Genomic DNA, 16,168 nt, shown 5'->3' with positions numbered 1-16,168 from the left:
TCTCCACTCCTCTTATCTTCAGTCTCTCTCCTCAGCCCTCACACCGCAGTGACCCCGCACCCAGTACATAGACTCTGTTGTTGTTCTCCACTCCTCTTATCCTCAGTCTCTCTCCTCAGCCATCACACCGCAGTGACCCAGCTCCCCTGTGCATAGACGCTCTTGTTGTTCTCCACTCCCCTTATCCTCAGTCTCTCTTCTCAGCCCTCACACCGCAGTGACCCCTCTCCCCTGTGCATAGACCCTCTTGTTGTTCTCCACTCCCCTTATCCTCAGTCTCTCTTCTCAGCCCTCACACCACAGTGACCCCGCTCCCCTGTGCATAGACCCTCTTGTTGTTCTCCACTCCTCTTATCCTCAGTCTCTCTCCTCTGCCCTCACACCGCAGTGACCCCCTCCCTGTGCATAGGCCCTCTTGTTCTCCACTCCTCTTATCCTCAGTCTCTCTCCTCAGCCTTCACACTGCAGTGACCCCCTCCCTGTGCATAGGCCCTCTTGTTCTCCACTCCTCTTATCCTCAGTTTCTCTCCTCAGCCCTCACACCGCAGTGACCCCCTCCCTCTTTTTCTCCACCTCTCTTATCCTCAGTCTCTCTCCTCAGCCCTCATACCGCAGTGACCCCATCCCTGTGCATAGGCCCTCTTGTTCTCCTCTTCTCTTATCCTCAGTCTCTCTCCTCAGCCCTCACACCGCAGTGACCCCACTCCCTGTGCATAGGACCTCTTGTTCTCCACTCCTCTTATCATCAGTCCCTCTCCTCAACCCTCACACCGCACTGACCCCATCCCTGTGCATAGGTCCTCTTGTTCTCCACTCCTCTTATCATCAGTCCCTCTCCTCAACCCTCACACCGCAGTGACCCCATCCTTGTGCATAGACCCTCTTGTTCTCCACTTCTCTTATCCTCAGTTTCTCTCCTCAGCCCTCACACCGCAGTGACCCCGCTCCCCTGTGCATAGACCCTCTTGTTGTTCTCCACTCCTCTGATCCTCAGTCTCTCTCTTCAGCCCTCACACCGCAGTGACCCAGCTCTCCTGTGCATAGACCCTCTTGTTGTTCTCCACTCCTCTTATCCTCAGTCTCTCTCCTTTGCCCTCACACCGCAGTGACCCCCTCCCTGTGCATAGGCCCTCTTGTTCTCCACTCCTCTTATCCTCAGTCTCTCTCCTCAGCCTTCACACTGCAGTGACCCCATCCCTGTGCATAGGCCCTCTTGTTCTCCACTCCTCTTATCCTCAGTTTCTCTCCTCGGCCCTCCTCAGCCCTCACACCGCAGTGACCCCCTCCCTGTGCATAGGTCCTCTTTTTCTCCACCTCTCTTATCCTCAGTCTCTCTCCTCAGCCCTCACACCACAGTGAGCCCTCTCCCCTGTGCATAGACCCTCTTGTTGTTCTCCACTCCTCTTATCCTCAGTCTCTCTCCTCTGCCCTCACACCACAGTGACCCCCTCCCTGTGCATAGGCCCTCTTGTTCTCCACTCCTCTTATCCTCAGTCTCTCTCCTCAGCCTTCACACCGCAGTGACCCCCTCCCTGTGCATAGGCCCTCTTGTTCTCCACTCCTCTTATCCTCAGTTTCTCTCCTCAGCCCTCACACCGCAGTCACCCCCTCCCTGTGCATAGGTCCTCTTTTTCTCCACCTCTCTTATCCTCAGTCTCTCTCCTCAGCCCTCACACCGTAGTGACCCCATCCCTGTGCATAGGCCCTCTTGTTCTCCACTCCTCTTATCATCAGTCCCTCTCCTCAACCCTCACACCGCACTGACCCCATCCCTGTGCATAGACCCTCTTGTTCTCCACTTCTCTTATCCTCAGTCTCTCTCCTCAGCCCTCACACCGCAGTGACCCCGCTCCCTGTGCATAGGCCCTCTTGTTCTCCACTTCTCTTATACTCAGTCTCTCTCCTCAGCCCTCACACCGCAGTGACCCCGCTCCCTGTGCATAGGCCCTCTTGTTCTCCACTCCCCTTATCATCAGTCCCTCTCCTCAACTCTCACACCGCAGTGACCCCCTCCCTGTGCATAGGTCCTCTTTTTCTCCACCTCTCTTATCCTCAGTCTCTCTCCTCTGCCCTCACACCACAGTGACCCCCTCCCTGTGCATAGGCCCTCTTGTTCTCCACTCCTCTTATTATTATTATTTCTGAGTTTGTAGAGCGCCTGGTTACACTTACCAGTGTGTCCCCGTGCTATCAAGGATTGCAACAGCACCTACTCAGCAAGACCAAGAAAGCAGATGATTAGCCCTTGGGGAAGAGAAACGTCTTCAACTCTTTCCGAAAAGTCAGTTCTGATGGTTCAGTCCGTAGTCGGGGGGGGAGGGTGTTCCATCTACGGGCAGTTAAGGAGCGGAACGATCTCCCTCCCATCCTAGCACTCTTGATTCTAGGGATCGAGAGGAATCCAACTCCAAGGGAGCGCAGCTGTCGAGCAGGAATATAAGGACGGAGCAAGTTGCGCAAGAAGCCCGGGCATTTCCCCTGAACTATTCTGTGGGCAACGCATAGGGCCTTAAAATCAACCCGTTCCTTAATAGAAAGCCAGTGTAATTTCTCCAAGGCTTTTTTTGAAGGAGCTCTTCTTGGTAGCCGAAGTACCAAGCGAGCGGCGGCATTTTGGATAGTCTGGAGTCTTCGATGACAGCTTGCATTTGCTCCCAGATAAAGAACATTCCCATAGTCCAACCTGGAGGTGACTAGGGCATGTACCAAAGTTTTCCTAGCAGATTCCGGGAGCAAGTCAAGCGTCTTTCTCAGCTTGCGAAGGATAGCGAAGCAGGTGCCAGAGACACACCGGGATTGGTAGTCAAAAGTCAGGTTTGAATCGATCCAGAAGCCTAAATTCTTCACCTGATCCCTTGTGATCGGGAGAGGTCCCAAGGCCTGCGGCCACCAGGCCGAGGTCCAAACTGAGGGAGATCTGCCGACGATAAGTACCTCTGTCTTGTCACCGTTCAGGCGGAGGCAGTTACTGGCCATCCAGGCTGAAAGGTCTTGAAGACAGGATGTGAATTTACTAGCAGCCTGCTCCGCTAGCTGGGTCAGAGCAATGACCAACTGAGTATCATCGGCATATGTTACTACCTCAACCCCATACTGCTCAGCAATAAGCGCAACAGGTGTAACATATAAGTTGAATAGGGTGGGGCTGAGGCTAGAACCTTGAGGGACTCCCTGCCTAAGATCAAAAACATCTGATCTGTTGCCCCCTTGCTCCACATAGAAGCTACGGTCAGCCAAGAATGATTCTAGCCATAGCCACGCTTTTCCCGTCACTCCCCCTCTCTTCAGACACTGTAGCAAGGTATGGTGTGCCACAGTGTCGAAGGCGGCACTGAGATCAAGGAGTATCAGTGCTGCTACTTGCTCTTCATCCACATGTTTCCTCAGCGCCTCAGTAGAAAAGAGTAGGGCTGACTCCGTGGAGTGGTGAGCACGAAAGCCTGACTGGCTAGTGTGAAAGAGGCCGTTCGCCTCTATGTGTGCTGTGAGTTGTTGGTTAGCCAATTTTTCGGCTAGTTTGGAAAAGAAGGGTAAGAGGGAGATAGGGCGTAGGTTGTTCAGCTGAGTGGCACTAACTTGAGGTTTCTTTTTGAGGGGTAGCACGACTGCTTGTTTCCATCCAGGCGGAACCTTGCCTGAGTCGAAGGATAGAGAAAGTATATGTCTGACGTAAGGGGCTAAGAAGTTCATAGAACTAGCCAATATTCTGGCCGGTGCGGGATCCCTGGGGGAGCCTGATTTAATTCCCCTCGCTACTGTTGTCAAACGTTCCTCCTCTGGAACATGGAACTGGCTAATGCAGCCTTCCTTCTCTTCCCCCCATCTGACTTCCTCGTGGGGGGGGGGAGCCTATTGGAGCCAGTTCTGGCATCACAAGGAAAGGTGGAATAGATGTCCAACACCTTTTTATGGAAGAACTCAGCGATTTTGTTACAGGCTTGCGCAGAGGCGCCCGCCTGTTCATCCATGGAGGCTAATGTTGAGATCTCTTTATAAATCATGAATAGCTCCTTAGTGGAGCAGTTAGCCCTGTCAATGCGATCGGTGTAGAACGCTGCCTTGGTTTTCCTGATCAAGGCATGATAGTTCTTGAGGCAGACTTTATACCGCGTTCCTGCTTCTGATAGGTAGGCCCTTCTCCAGGCTCGTTCTACCCGTTTGCAAGCAGCCTTGGCTTCTTTTAGTTCCGCATTGAACCAAGGTGCTGATTTAGTTAATCACACCGGGCCCTTATTAGACCAGGGAGCTGCTGAATTCAGAGCAAGTGTAATATGTGCATCCAAGGTTACGCAAGCCTCATTAAGAGTAGTGCCCAACACAGTGGGGAGGCCTTCCTGGATAAAACTGTCCCTGAACCTATCGTGAGAAAATTTAGCCCATTTCCTTTGTCTTCTCCTGATGCAAGTGGTTTGGTTCTGATTATTATGAGCCTTCAGATGGAACCAAAATGGGACAAGGGAGTGATCTGTCCATATCAGTGGTATGGGGGGTTCCGGCTTAATGTTATCCCAATTGCTGAAAATAGGATCCAGCTGATGCCCTAGACGATGTGTGGGAAGGGTAGAGCATAGTTGTAACTGCAAGTCTCAGTCTCTCTCCTCAGCCCTCACACCGCAGTGACTCCATCCCTGTGCATAGGCCCTCTTGTTCTCCACTCCTCTTATCCTCAGTCTCTCTCCTCAGCCCCCACACCGCAGTGACCCCATCCCTGTGCATAGGCCCTCTTGTTCTCCACTCCTCTTATCCTCAGTCTCTCTCCTCAGCCCCCACACCGCAGTGACCCCATCCCTGTGCATAGGCCCTCTTGTTCTCCACTCCTCTTATCCTCAGTCTCTCTCCTCAGCCCCCACACCGCAGTGACCCCATCCCTGTGCATAGGCCCTCTTGTTCTCCACTCCTCTTATCCTCAGTCTCTCTCCTCAGCCCCCACACCACAGTGACCCCATCCCTGTGCATAGGCCCTCTTGTTCTCCACTCCTCTTATCCTCAGTCTCTCTCCTCAGCCCTCACACCGCAGTGACCCCATCCCTGTGCATAGGCCCTCTTGTTCTCCACTCCTCTTATCCTCAGTCTCTCTCCTCAGCCCCCACACCGCAGTGACCCCATCCCTGTGCATAGGCCCTCTTGTTCTCCACTCCTCTTATCCTCAGTCTCTCTCCTCAGCCCCCACACCGCAGTGACCCCGCTCCCTGTGCATAGGCCCTCTTGTTCTCCACTCCTCTTATCCTCAGTCTCTCTCCTCAGCCCTCACACCGCAGTGACACCGCTCCCCTGTGCATAGACTCTGTTGTTGTTCTCCACTTCTCTTATCCTCACTCTCTCTCCTCAGCCCTCACACCGCAGTGACACCGCTCCCCTGTGCATAGACTCTGTTGTTGTTCTCCACTTCTCTTATCCTCAGTCTCTCTGCTCAGCAATCACAACGCAGTGACCCAGCTCCCCTGTGCATAGGCCCTCTTGTTGTTCTCCACTCCTCTTATCTTCAGTCTCTCTCTTCAGCCCTCACACCGCAGTGACCCTCCTCCCTGTGCATAGACCCTCTTGTTGTTCTCCACTCCTCTTATCTTCAGTCTCTCTCCTCAGCCCTCACACCGCAGTGACCCCGCACCCCAGTAAATAGACTCTGTTGTTGAATGAATGAATGAAGTAGCATTTGTAAAGCGCATGGCTACCCGGAGGCATCCCAGCGCTAGGGTTGAACCGCAGTAGACTTACTCAATCTATGTGGGAAAAGCCAGGTCTTAAGCCTTTTACGAAATATGGAGTGATCAGATTCTTTACGCAAGCACAGCGGCAAAGTGTTCCAAAGTTTGGAAGCATTATGAGAGAAAAGGTGGCCGCCGCTTCTGGACCTCTTAATTCTGGGAACAGATGCCAGATGCAGATCACTAGAGCGTAACTGTCTTTGCGCTTTGTAAGGTAGAACAAAAGAGGAGATAATGTCAGGGCCCTTACCTCCAAGTATCTTATGTGTAGTGCACAGGGTTTTAAAGTAGACCCTTTCCTGAATAGGAAGCCAATTTGGTGATCTTAGAGCGGGTTTAGCTGATTGACGGCAAGGAACACCATCCAGCAATCGGGCGGCGCAGTTTTGCATAGTTTGAAGTTTTTTAAAGACTGCACCGGGAGCACCAAGGTAAAGAGCGTTCCCATAGTCGAGGCGGGATAAGATCAACGCCTGGACTACGAGCTTCCTTGCTGAAAAAGGGAGCAGAGGCAGTACTTTACGAAGAAGTTTAAGAACACCAAAACAGGAGGCAACTGCCTTCGTGGCTTGAGTTTTGAAGTTGAGTTCAGAGTGAAGCCAGAAGCCCAGACTCTTTATTTCAGGTTTGGAAACTGGCGGAGGGCCCATAGTTGCTGGCCAGATGGTAGCAACCTCGAGGGGAGAGGGATTGCCGAGCAACATAAGCTCAGTCTTATCACCGTTGAGTTTGAGATGGGAGTGGAACATCCACCTCCTCACCTCCTCGAGGCAGGGGCCCAAACTAGAAGAAGGGCCACTTTTATTATTAAATGCCACCACTAACTGGGTATCATCTGCGTACGTGATTATATGCACCCCAAAGGGCAAGACAATCTCCGCCAGGGGGGACATATAGGCGTTAAAAAGGGTGGGGCTCAGGGACGAGCCCTGAGGCACTCCACAATGTAAGGATCTTGAACTTGAAATGGCCTCGCCCCCAGAAACCTGATAGGACCTCTCCTCTAGGAAGGAACACAACCAATTGAGTGCTGGACCTATTACACCCAACCCCTTGAGTCGGTGGATTAAAATACGGTGGTTAACCGTATCAAATGCTGCACTGAGGTCCAGCAGGATCACGGCTAGAGACCCTCCTGTGTCACGGATTCTCCTTGCGTCCTCAACAACGGCCATTAAGGTGGTCTCAGTCCCTTGCATGGGGCGAAACCCTGTTTGGGTTGGATGTAAGAGCTTACCCTCCTCCAAATATTTGGAGAGGACCGTGTTTGCAAACTTCTCCGCAATTTTACCGACCCATGGTAAAAGCGAGATGGGACGGTAGTTGGCAAGACAGCCTGGGTCTAAGCCAGGCTTCTTCAGGAGTGCCTTAACCAACACCTTCTTCCATAAGGAAGGGACCACTCCAGAGGAGAAGGAAGAGTTAATCAAGCCCATAAGAAATGGAATGACCGACCCCAAAACTGATCTAAGAATTTTAGGAGGGAGAGGATCTCGAGGTGATCCACTCCTGACAAGGGCGGAGATAATAAGGAAGGTGTCTTTATTCAGGAGAGGGAATACCTCCAGCAAGTGAGATTCCCTCCTAACAGTGGTTACTTCAGGGAGGAAATTGAGGTCGGGTTCAGTAAATGACATTCAAATTAATTGAATTTTATTAAGAAAATAGTCCGCAAGCTCGTTACAACGTTCATCAGTAAGTTCCGGGGAGTTGTTCTCCACTCCTCTTATCCTCAGTCCCTTCTAGTGCAGGAAATTGAAACATTACAAGATGTGGCTCAGGAAAGGGGATGGAGTAACAAGGGGGCAAAATCAGTGTCTGACAGCCAACCTCTACATTTTTTTTTAAGTCTGCTGAAAAGAAATTGGCAACAAGGAGAAACGTGACAGTAACTCTGTTCTAGCTAAAGACACATGGTGCAGGGATCATTGTGTGTGCAGCAGTTTTGAGGGGATCATTGTGAGAAGTTGGTCTGGTATATGCTGTTCACTAGTTAAAGTGACCACCTTGTACCATGCCAAGTAACCCTTATGGTGTGGTTGTAAGTCAACCTTTTCGGACTAGCTGCCCTAGTGGTAGCGTAGGCTAAGCAGTCTTTGAGGCTAAACTCGTTAAAGCGTGTTAAGCAGGCTGTTTTACCAATTGCAAACCCCCTTTATACCAATGAAAGGACACCACACAGATATATATTCAAAATATATATGTATTTATTTCTCAAAGTATCCCCTAGACTCTTTATGAGCACAGGAGCACAAATCGTTAAACAAGACAACGTTATAATATACAGAAGTTGCACTTTATATGGATGGGCCCTGGTGGCCACTCAAACCATATACTAAAATAGTGGTATAAGTACCACGAACAGGAAAGGGAAAAGGCCTAGGGCCTCTAGAATCGCTGGGCCTACAAGGAGCTAACTTCAGTTAGTGACCAGGAGGTCCACGGGTCGCGTGTGCAGTGAGGAAAGTTACACGCGGGCTCCCATAGGTTTTCAATGGGTGCGTAAAAGTTTAAAAGTTACTGCAGAAAGGGTCTTCTGGATGGACTACGATCTTAAGATTCAAAACACAGACACTAGAGATGTTTCTCTACACTTGGGCACCGGAGTGCCAGCTTTACCTCACCCACAGGAAGCGGGTGCATAGGTCTCGAAGTGCGTCGGGTTTCTCCTATCGATTCAATGGAGCCTGATGACAAAGATGCTGCAGGCGGTCGGTCCAGAAGAGATGCGGTGGATCCAAGGGTGGATCGGAGTTGTAGAAGACCTGAAAGCAGAGGGGACAGTGTTCACAGTCACTAGCCAGTGACCGGCGTGGCACCAGGTAGGTACCAGGCGATGTCGGGTGCAAACAGGTGAGGAGGTGTAGCTTGTCTCCGCAGCCACGTGGTCCCTGAAGGTCGACGACGTCCAGGAGTCAAGTCACGAGCTGTCCCACGCAGGCTCTCGCTGTCGGCAGTGTTGGCGACTCGAAAGAAGCAAACAAGCCTTGGCAAAGGCAGGAGTCATGGAAAAAGAGGAAAGCTGATTGTTCTGACCAGCAAGGTCAGAGGGGCTGCTCTTTTGGAGAGCAGCTAGGGCCAGTCTGGAGCAACCGGACCAGCATCGTTGATTTCAAAATAGGTCGCCAAAATGGCCACTAGCCAACGGGCTAGGGACCGGGCAGGCGCGTCGAGATGCAAAGTGCAGAGGGGCCCCACGCAGATCGTGGAGATGCTGGAGGGCTCACCTTTGGTGCAGATGCTGCTCGGTGATTGGGCTTCTCAGGACCCAAAGCACAACTTGGAGGGAGCCTCTGTCGTTGCGCTTGCAGCTTGTCGTCGGTCTTCCAAGATGGCTGGCTCCACGTGTCTCGGTGCCTCCACGGGTTCCTTCTCTGCAGGGACTGTGGATCGGGCAGTCAGAGGTCTGGAGGTCCAGGTCTTGTCAGGCTCTGGGCTCGGGCTCCGGGGGGAGGCAGCGGCAAAGCAGACGTTGAATAGCTGGTTGGTGCTTGCGTTAGCAAGATGGTCACTCCCTGACCATAGGGGAGATTTCCTTCAGTCCTCTGTGCAGCAGAGCGTCGAAGTTCCCGTCTTCTTCTTTGTAGTAAGTTGATTCCAGGATGTCTGAAGTCTTAGGACACAGCTCCTACCTTTAAGCGGATTCTAGGGGCCGGACTACCTGCTAGGTCCTTCCTTAAGGGTGGGACCAGGAAGGGGGGTGGTTACACCCCCAATCCTTTGTCCAGCTCGCCCCAGGTCCGGGGCTGGTGTGCCCCAGGACCGGTTTGAACTGGCCTATGCACCGAGGCTCCTTGTGAGCCTCAGGCATGTCTGGTTCCTTTCAAGCCCTACCTGACCAATACACAAAATCCTGTCTGGGGTGGTGCTCGCACCTCCCCTGGCAGGAAACCCTTTGTCCACGTCTCCCAAGCTGGAAGGACTCCCAGCAGCAGGAGGGCAGACTTGTGTCTGTGGTGGCAGCATCCATTTTGTGGAGCTGAGGCTATGTCTGATTTTACCCGGGTTTCAGGTACTGTACATGTCGTGTCCCTCTAGAAGGGTGGAATGCTAACCCCGTCGCCAGAATTGGCGAGGGGTTAGTATTCCAATTCGTATGACACCTTACTCGACATGTTTTGATAAAGCCAAACCAAAGATAGCATTTAACCGCGAGGTTCATAATGCACTTAAGAGTATATGGTATGGCTATATCTGGAAACGGTAGAAGGAAGTTGTTCCGACCACTGCAGACAGGCTCAGCTCATGCCAGAGCACCATCTCACATGGAACCAAGCACTCTGCCTTCAGGATTGTTAAGGCCTGCCATAGGAGTGACTTATAGGTTAACATGTGTCCCATTTAAGGTTAGGTATAGGTATACTACACCTAAGTAAGAGGTGGTTACACCAACTTACCCCAGCTGAGTGATCTGCCAGTTGTGTCAAATTTGTTAGGCCAGGCCAGGGGTGGCACAATACATGCTTCAGCCCCTGGTAGGCCTTAGATACACCAATGCCCTGGGTACCTAGTGTACACTGGTACAGGGGCTCACAGGGTGATCCCATTCCAATTGGTTATGCACCTAGGGTGCATAGTGTCAATTTAGTTAGAGAGAACAGCAGGCTGGGGGTCTGATTAGCAGGCCCACAGCCTCAATATGTCAAAAACCAGTGAAGCAAAAAGCAAAAATTTGGGGTGACCATAGGATTGCAGACCCTACTCTCCTACAATCATAAAAATAACTCTGGTGATTGATACAGTTCAGGGAGAGTGCTGTCTTTTGTCCAGTCACAGTTTGGCTCAAAATGTAGCGTAGAGGGTTAATGCACCTGCTGCAAAGCACATTGTGTAACAGGCAGACCACAGATTTGTATTTTATGTAGCTAGGCGAGCGGGCTACTGCTTTAGACACTCAGACCATTTTGTTACTTCCAGTTCATAAACTGCAATCCTTCTAATATAGCGCAGTGATCTGTCTACCGGCATCAAGGAGCTGCATGCAAACTGTAAGCCATGGTTTCAGTGGCGGCTTCTCCGCAATGGCGGAGGAGTGTTGCCCCACTGCCTGGCTCAGAGCCAGCAAATGAAAAATAAAATGATGTTCTTGCATCAGTTTATTTCATTTGCCGACTCTGAGCCAGCGCTGTAGGGAGGGGCGGGCCGAGGCATGGGAGGGGGGAGGAGGAGGAGTGCTACGTGCACTCCACTCCCTAAGTGTTCATGTGTGTTTGCCCGGCTGTCTCAGGCCGACCAAAACACACATGCGCACTAAGGTTTTCTCCAGCCTGGAGAAACCCCACAGACTCCCTGGCCTGAGCGGATCGTCTTTCTAGCCCGCTCAGGCCAGTCCCCGCGCTGCTCTGCAGCGCAAGGATTGGATGGGAGTCTGTCCCGGAGGCTGGTGGGACCCAGGAAGAGGAGAGGCAGTGTGATGTGACACTGGAGGCGGCCGGCAGCTGAAGGTAAGTTGTTTTGGAAAAATATAGTATTTATAAACCCTCCCCCTTGCGTGACCCCTCCCTCGTTCCCTCCAGCCGCCTCACCACCCTTTGTTTGTGGCGGCCGCCACTTCATGGGTCTAGACCCTTATTGTATTTTTCCTTAATGTGTTGTTATTCTAAGATTGCATAGAAGGGTTCCTTTGGGAAGCAATAAAGTATTTTTTTAGTGCAGACGACCACACTGGCTGTGTTAGGTTTTATATCCTGACTTTGTGTTCCTGCACTCAGCCTTTACTCTGCAGTGGGGCTTCTCAGAGATGAAACTCCTTGAGCCCTCCACCCATCGTGTCCTTGCCCTCAGAGACCTACTCTCATGTGGATGGGGCCTTTTGAGTCCCCCAGCCCTCATGTCCCTCCCTCACAACAGTGACCCACTCTCCTTTAGATTGGGTCTATTGAGTCCTCCCCCCTTGTCTCTCCACTGTGTCCCCCGCAGTGACCTCGCTCACCTGTGGATAGGTCCTGTTGAGTCCTCCCCCCTCTTTTCCCTCCAGTCCACAGTCCCCCGCAGTGACCCCGCTCACCTGTGGATAGGTCCTGTTGAGTTCCCCACCACTCTTGTCTCTCCACTGTCCCCCGCAGTGACCCCGCTCACCTCTAGATGAGTATAGTTGAGTCCCCTGCTCCACTTGTCTTTCCACTCCAATGCCACCCGCAGTGGTCCCTCTCGCCTGTAGATGGGTCCTGTTGAGTCCTCCACCCCTCTTGTCCCTCCACTGCCACCCGCAGTGGTCCCTTTCGCCTGTAGATGGGTCCTGTTGAGTTCTCCACCCCTCTTGTCCCTCCACTGTCCCCCGCAGTGACCCCGCTCACCTGTGGATAGGTCCTGTTGAGTTCCCCACCACTCTTGTCCCTCCACTGTCCCCCGCAGTGACCCCCTCACCTCTAAATGGGGCCTGTTGAGTCACCCAGCCTCATGTCCCTCCCTCACCCCACAGTGGCCCATCTCGCCTGTGGATAGGTCCTGTTGAGTTCCCCACCACTCTTGTCTCTCCACTGTCCCCTGCAGTGACCCCGCTCACCTCTAGATGAGGATTGTTGAGTCCCCTGCTCCTCTTGTCTTTCCACTCCACTGTCACCCACAGTGGTCCCTCTCGCCTGTAGATGGGTCCTGTTGAGTTCTCCACCCCTCTTGTCCCTCCACTGTCCCCCGCAGTGACCCCGCTCACCTGTGGATAGGTCCTGTTGAGTTCCCCACCACACTTTTTTTTTTTTTTTAAATAAATTCTGTTTATTAAACGTAAACAACAAAGTCATGCGTTACATTATCATGTGTCGTACATCATATTAGTTATCAATTTGTAAAGGCAGCAATACAGTACTGTTCTTTATGTCATGCAACATTACCGGCACACAATGGTAATTATATCATACAGTGTTCTTCAGGCGTTGGGACATTTGGGGGTTCGCACAGTCCTCCCCGATACACATTCCATCTAGACCATATAGCCATCCATTTTTTGGGGCACCCCCGGGCCACATACACTGTCTTCTTCCCCACCACTCTTGTCTCTCCACTGTCCTCCGCAGTGACCCCGCTCAGCTCTAGATGAGTATTGTTGAGTCCCCTGCTCCTCTTGTCCTTCCACTCCACTGCCACCTGCAGTGGTCCCTCTCACCTGTAGATGGGTCCTGTTGAGTCCTCCACCCCTCTTGTCCCTCCACTGTCCCCCGCAGGGTTTCGCTCACCTGTAGATGGGTCCTGTTGAGTCCTCCACCCCTCTTGACTCTCCACTGTCCCCCGCAGTGACCCCGCTCACCTCTAAATGGGGCCTGTTGAGTCACCCAGCCTCATGTCCCTCCCTCACCCCACAGTGGCCCATCTTACCTGTAGATGGGTCGTGTTGCGTCACCCAGCCTCATGTCCTCCTTCACCCCACAGTGACCCCGCTCACCTGTAGATGGGTCCTGTTGAGTCCTCCACCCATCTTGTCTCTCCACTGTCCCCCGCAGTGACCCCGCTCACCTCTAGATGGGGCCTGTTGAGTCACCCAGCCTCATGTCCCTCCCTCACTCCACAGTAGTCCCTCTCGCCTGTAGATGGGTCCTGTTGAGTCCTCCACCCCTCTTGTCCCTCCACTGTCCCCTGCAGGGGCCCCACTCACCTGTAGATGGGTCCTGTTGAGTCCCCCAGCCTCATGTCCCTCCCTCACCCCACAGTGGCCCCTCTCAACTGTAGATGGGTCCTGGTGAGTCCTTCACCCTTCCTGTCTCTTCACTGTCCCCCGCAGTGACCCCGCTCACCTCTAGATGGGGCCTGTTGAGTCACCCAGCCTCATGTCCCACCCTCACTCCACAGTGGTCCATCTCGCCTGTAGATGGGTCCTGTTGAGTCACCCAGCCTCATGTCCATCCCTCACCCCACAGTGACCCCGCTCACCTCTAGATGGGGCCTGTTGAGTCACCCAGCCTCATGTCCTTCCCTCACTCCACAGTAGTCCCTCTCGCCTGTAGATTGGTCCTGTTGAGTTCTCCACCCCTCTTGTCTCTCCACTGTCCCCCGCAGAGACCCCACTCACCTCTAAATGGGGCATGTTGAGTCCCCCAGCCTCATGTCCCTCCCTCACCCCACAGTGGCCCCTCTCGCCTGTAGATGGGTAATGTTGAGTCACCCAGTCTCATGTCCCTCCCTCACCCCACAGTGACCCTTCTCGCCTGTAGATGGGTCCTGTTGAGTCACCCAGCCTCATGTCCCTCCCTCACCCCACAGTGACCCCGCTCACCTCTAGATGGGTCCTGTTGAGTCCTCCACCCCTCGTCTCTCTCCACTGTCCTCAGCAGTGACCCCGCTTACCTCTAGATGGGGCCTGTTGAGTCCCCCACCCTCATGTCCCTCCCTCACCCCACAGTGGCCCCTCTCGACTGTAGATGGGTCCAGGTGAGTCCTCCACCCGTCTTGTCTCTCCACTGTCCCCAGCAGTGACCCCGCTCACCTCTAGATGGGGCCTGTTGAGTCCTCCACCCCTCGTGTCTCTCCACTGTCCCCAGCATTGACCCCGCTCACCTCTAGATGGGGCCTGTTGAGTCCCCAACCCTCATGTCCCTCCCTCACCCCACAGTGACCCCTCTCGCCTGTAGATGGGTAATGTTGAGTCCACCAGTACTCATGTCCCTCCCTCCCTCACCCCACAGTGACCCCGCTCACCTGTAGATGGGTCCTGTTGAGTCCCCCTCTCTCATCCCACAGTGACCCCACTCACCTGTAGATGGGTTCTGTTGAGTCCCCCACCCCTCTTGTCCCTCCACTTCACTGACCCCCGCAGTGACCCGGCTCACCTGTAGATGAGTCCTGTTAAGTCCTCCAGCCCTCATGTCACCCCCTCACCCCACAGTGACCCTGCTCACCTGTAGAAGAGTCCTGTTGAGTCCCCCTCCCTGGTCCCTCCCTTACCCCACAGTGACCCTCTCTCCTGTAGATGAGTCCTGTTGAGTCCTCCAGCCCTCTGGACCCTCCCTCACCTTGCAGTGACCGCGCTCACCATCCAGCCCTAATGTCCCTCCCTCACCCCGCTGTGACCCCGCTCACCTGTAGATGGGTCCATACGTCTGGAAGTTTCTCTCCATCACCTGGTGGAAGTTCTGCAGGCCGTTGGTCCTCCAGAGGCGGTAGAAGTTGAGCCAGGCGTTCCTGCCAGTATTGGGGATGGACTCGTAGGGTTGGACCGTGGGGATGGACTGGGCACTCAGGACCCCAGCCACGGCGGCCATCTTGGGAGTTGTGGACAGACACCTGGTCCCCGGTGGACACCCTTCTCTGCCTGTGCTGGGAATGGACTGGTGACACTGGGCACTGGGGATGGGCTGGGCGGCTACCATGGCCGCCATCTTTGGAGCTGTGAACAGACACCTAGAGAGGCACCTGGCCCCAGGTGGACAGGCTTGTCTGCCTGTGCTGGGGATGGACTGGTGATGCTGGGCCCTGGTAATGGGCGGGGCACTCAGGGTGCTCTTGGGATCTGTGGACAGACACCTGAAGGGGCATCTGGCCCCAGGTGGACATGCCTCTCTGCCTGTGCTGAGGATGGAGCGGTGATGCTGGGCCCTGGGGATGTGATGGGGGGCTACCATGGCCGCCATCTTGGGAGCTGTGGACAGACACCTGGAGGGGCATCTGGCCCCAGGTGAACATGCCTCTCTGCCTGTGCTGAGGATGGACCGGTGATGCTGGGCTCTGGGGATGGGCTGGGGGGCTTCCATGGCCGCCATCTTGGGAGCTGTGGACAGACACCTAAAGGGGCACCTGGCCTTTACTGGACAGAGGGCGAGCTTCCTCCAGAGCGGGTAGAAGGCCATCTCATGCATCGCAGCGCTTCCTAGACGTGGGGGGCAACACTGGTCGGAAAACTCAGCGCCTCCTGAGCTCTCCGACGTGCTGAAGCGCTCTCTGACGTTTCCTCTAATAGTGCAAATCACTTCTTTTTCTCCCTTGCTCTTTCCCGCTCTCCTTTCTTCCTCCCCAGTCCTCAGCCTCCTTCGTCTCTCATGTAGCCCCTCTCCTCTCTCTTCCCTCTCCACTCCGCTCTCTTGTCCTCTTCCAGTCCAGACCCTGCCCTTCCAGGCATCAGCTTTATAAGACGCCTCTCCCTCCCTGTCCCGCCCATCCCTCCGGGCTGCACCCCTCTCCAGCGGCAGACAGGGCCGGGCTATTCCTGGGAGGCACAAGTCTTGCCCAATGCCAGGCAAATGCCAAGGACCCCTCATCTTTCATCTCAGGGTCCCTCTGGCTGGGGGCTTGGGGGTCACTCTGATGCCTTTGTGCTCCGGCGGGTCTGCCCAGGGATGCAATGACTGCGTGCCCGTCTAGGACCCGCCAGAGAAGCCCTGCACCCCCACCAGCCAGGGTGGAATGAGCGAGGGAGCACATGGATCAAAGAGGCTCGGGTTTATGTAAAGAGGAAAGGACTGACCCCTCCGAGACACGTCAGTGCGCCCAAACCACTCTGGGGGGCACAGCTGGGCTCTCGGGCTCGACCGGCTGGA

At 53.9% G+C, this 16,168-nt stretch overlaps 1 protein-coding gene across 1 annotated transcript in view; it reads right to left on the bottom strand.

Annotated features, from left to right (window-relative positions):
- The window catches only part of LOC146830113 (cytochrome P450 11B, mitochondrial-like), a 146,972-nt gene extending 131,235 nt beyond the window's left edge, over positions 1 to 15,737 (bottom strand). The window contains exon 1 of the mRNA XM_085604014.1: positions 14,715 to 15,737. Coding sequence (XP_085460140.1) covers positions 14,715 to 15,490 — 776 coding nt within the window. The 5' untranslated portion in view covers positions 15,491 to 15,737. The remainder of the gene's footprint in view (positions 1 to 14,714) is intronic.
- Between the last annotated feature and the right edge of the window lie 431 nt (positions 15,738 to 16,168).

Source organism: Triturus cristatus, chromosome 5_1 (assembly GCF_964204655.1).
Source record: "Triturus cristatus chromosome 5_1, aTriCri1.1, whole genome shotgun sequence".
Taxonomy (NCBI): domain Eukaryota; kingdom Metazoa; phylum Chordata; class Amphibia; order Caudata; family Salamandridae; genus Triturus; species Triturus cristatus.
This window is presented reverse-complemented; position numbering and strand designations above follow the sequence as displayed.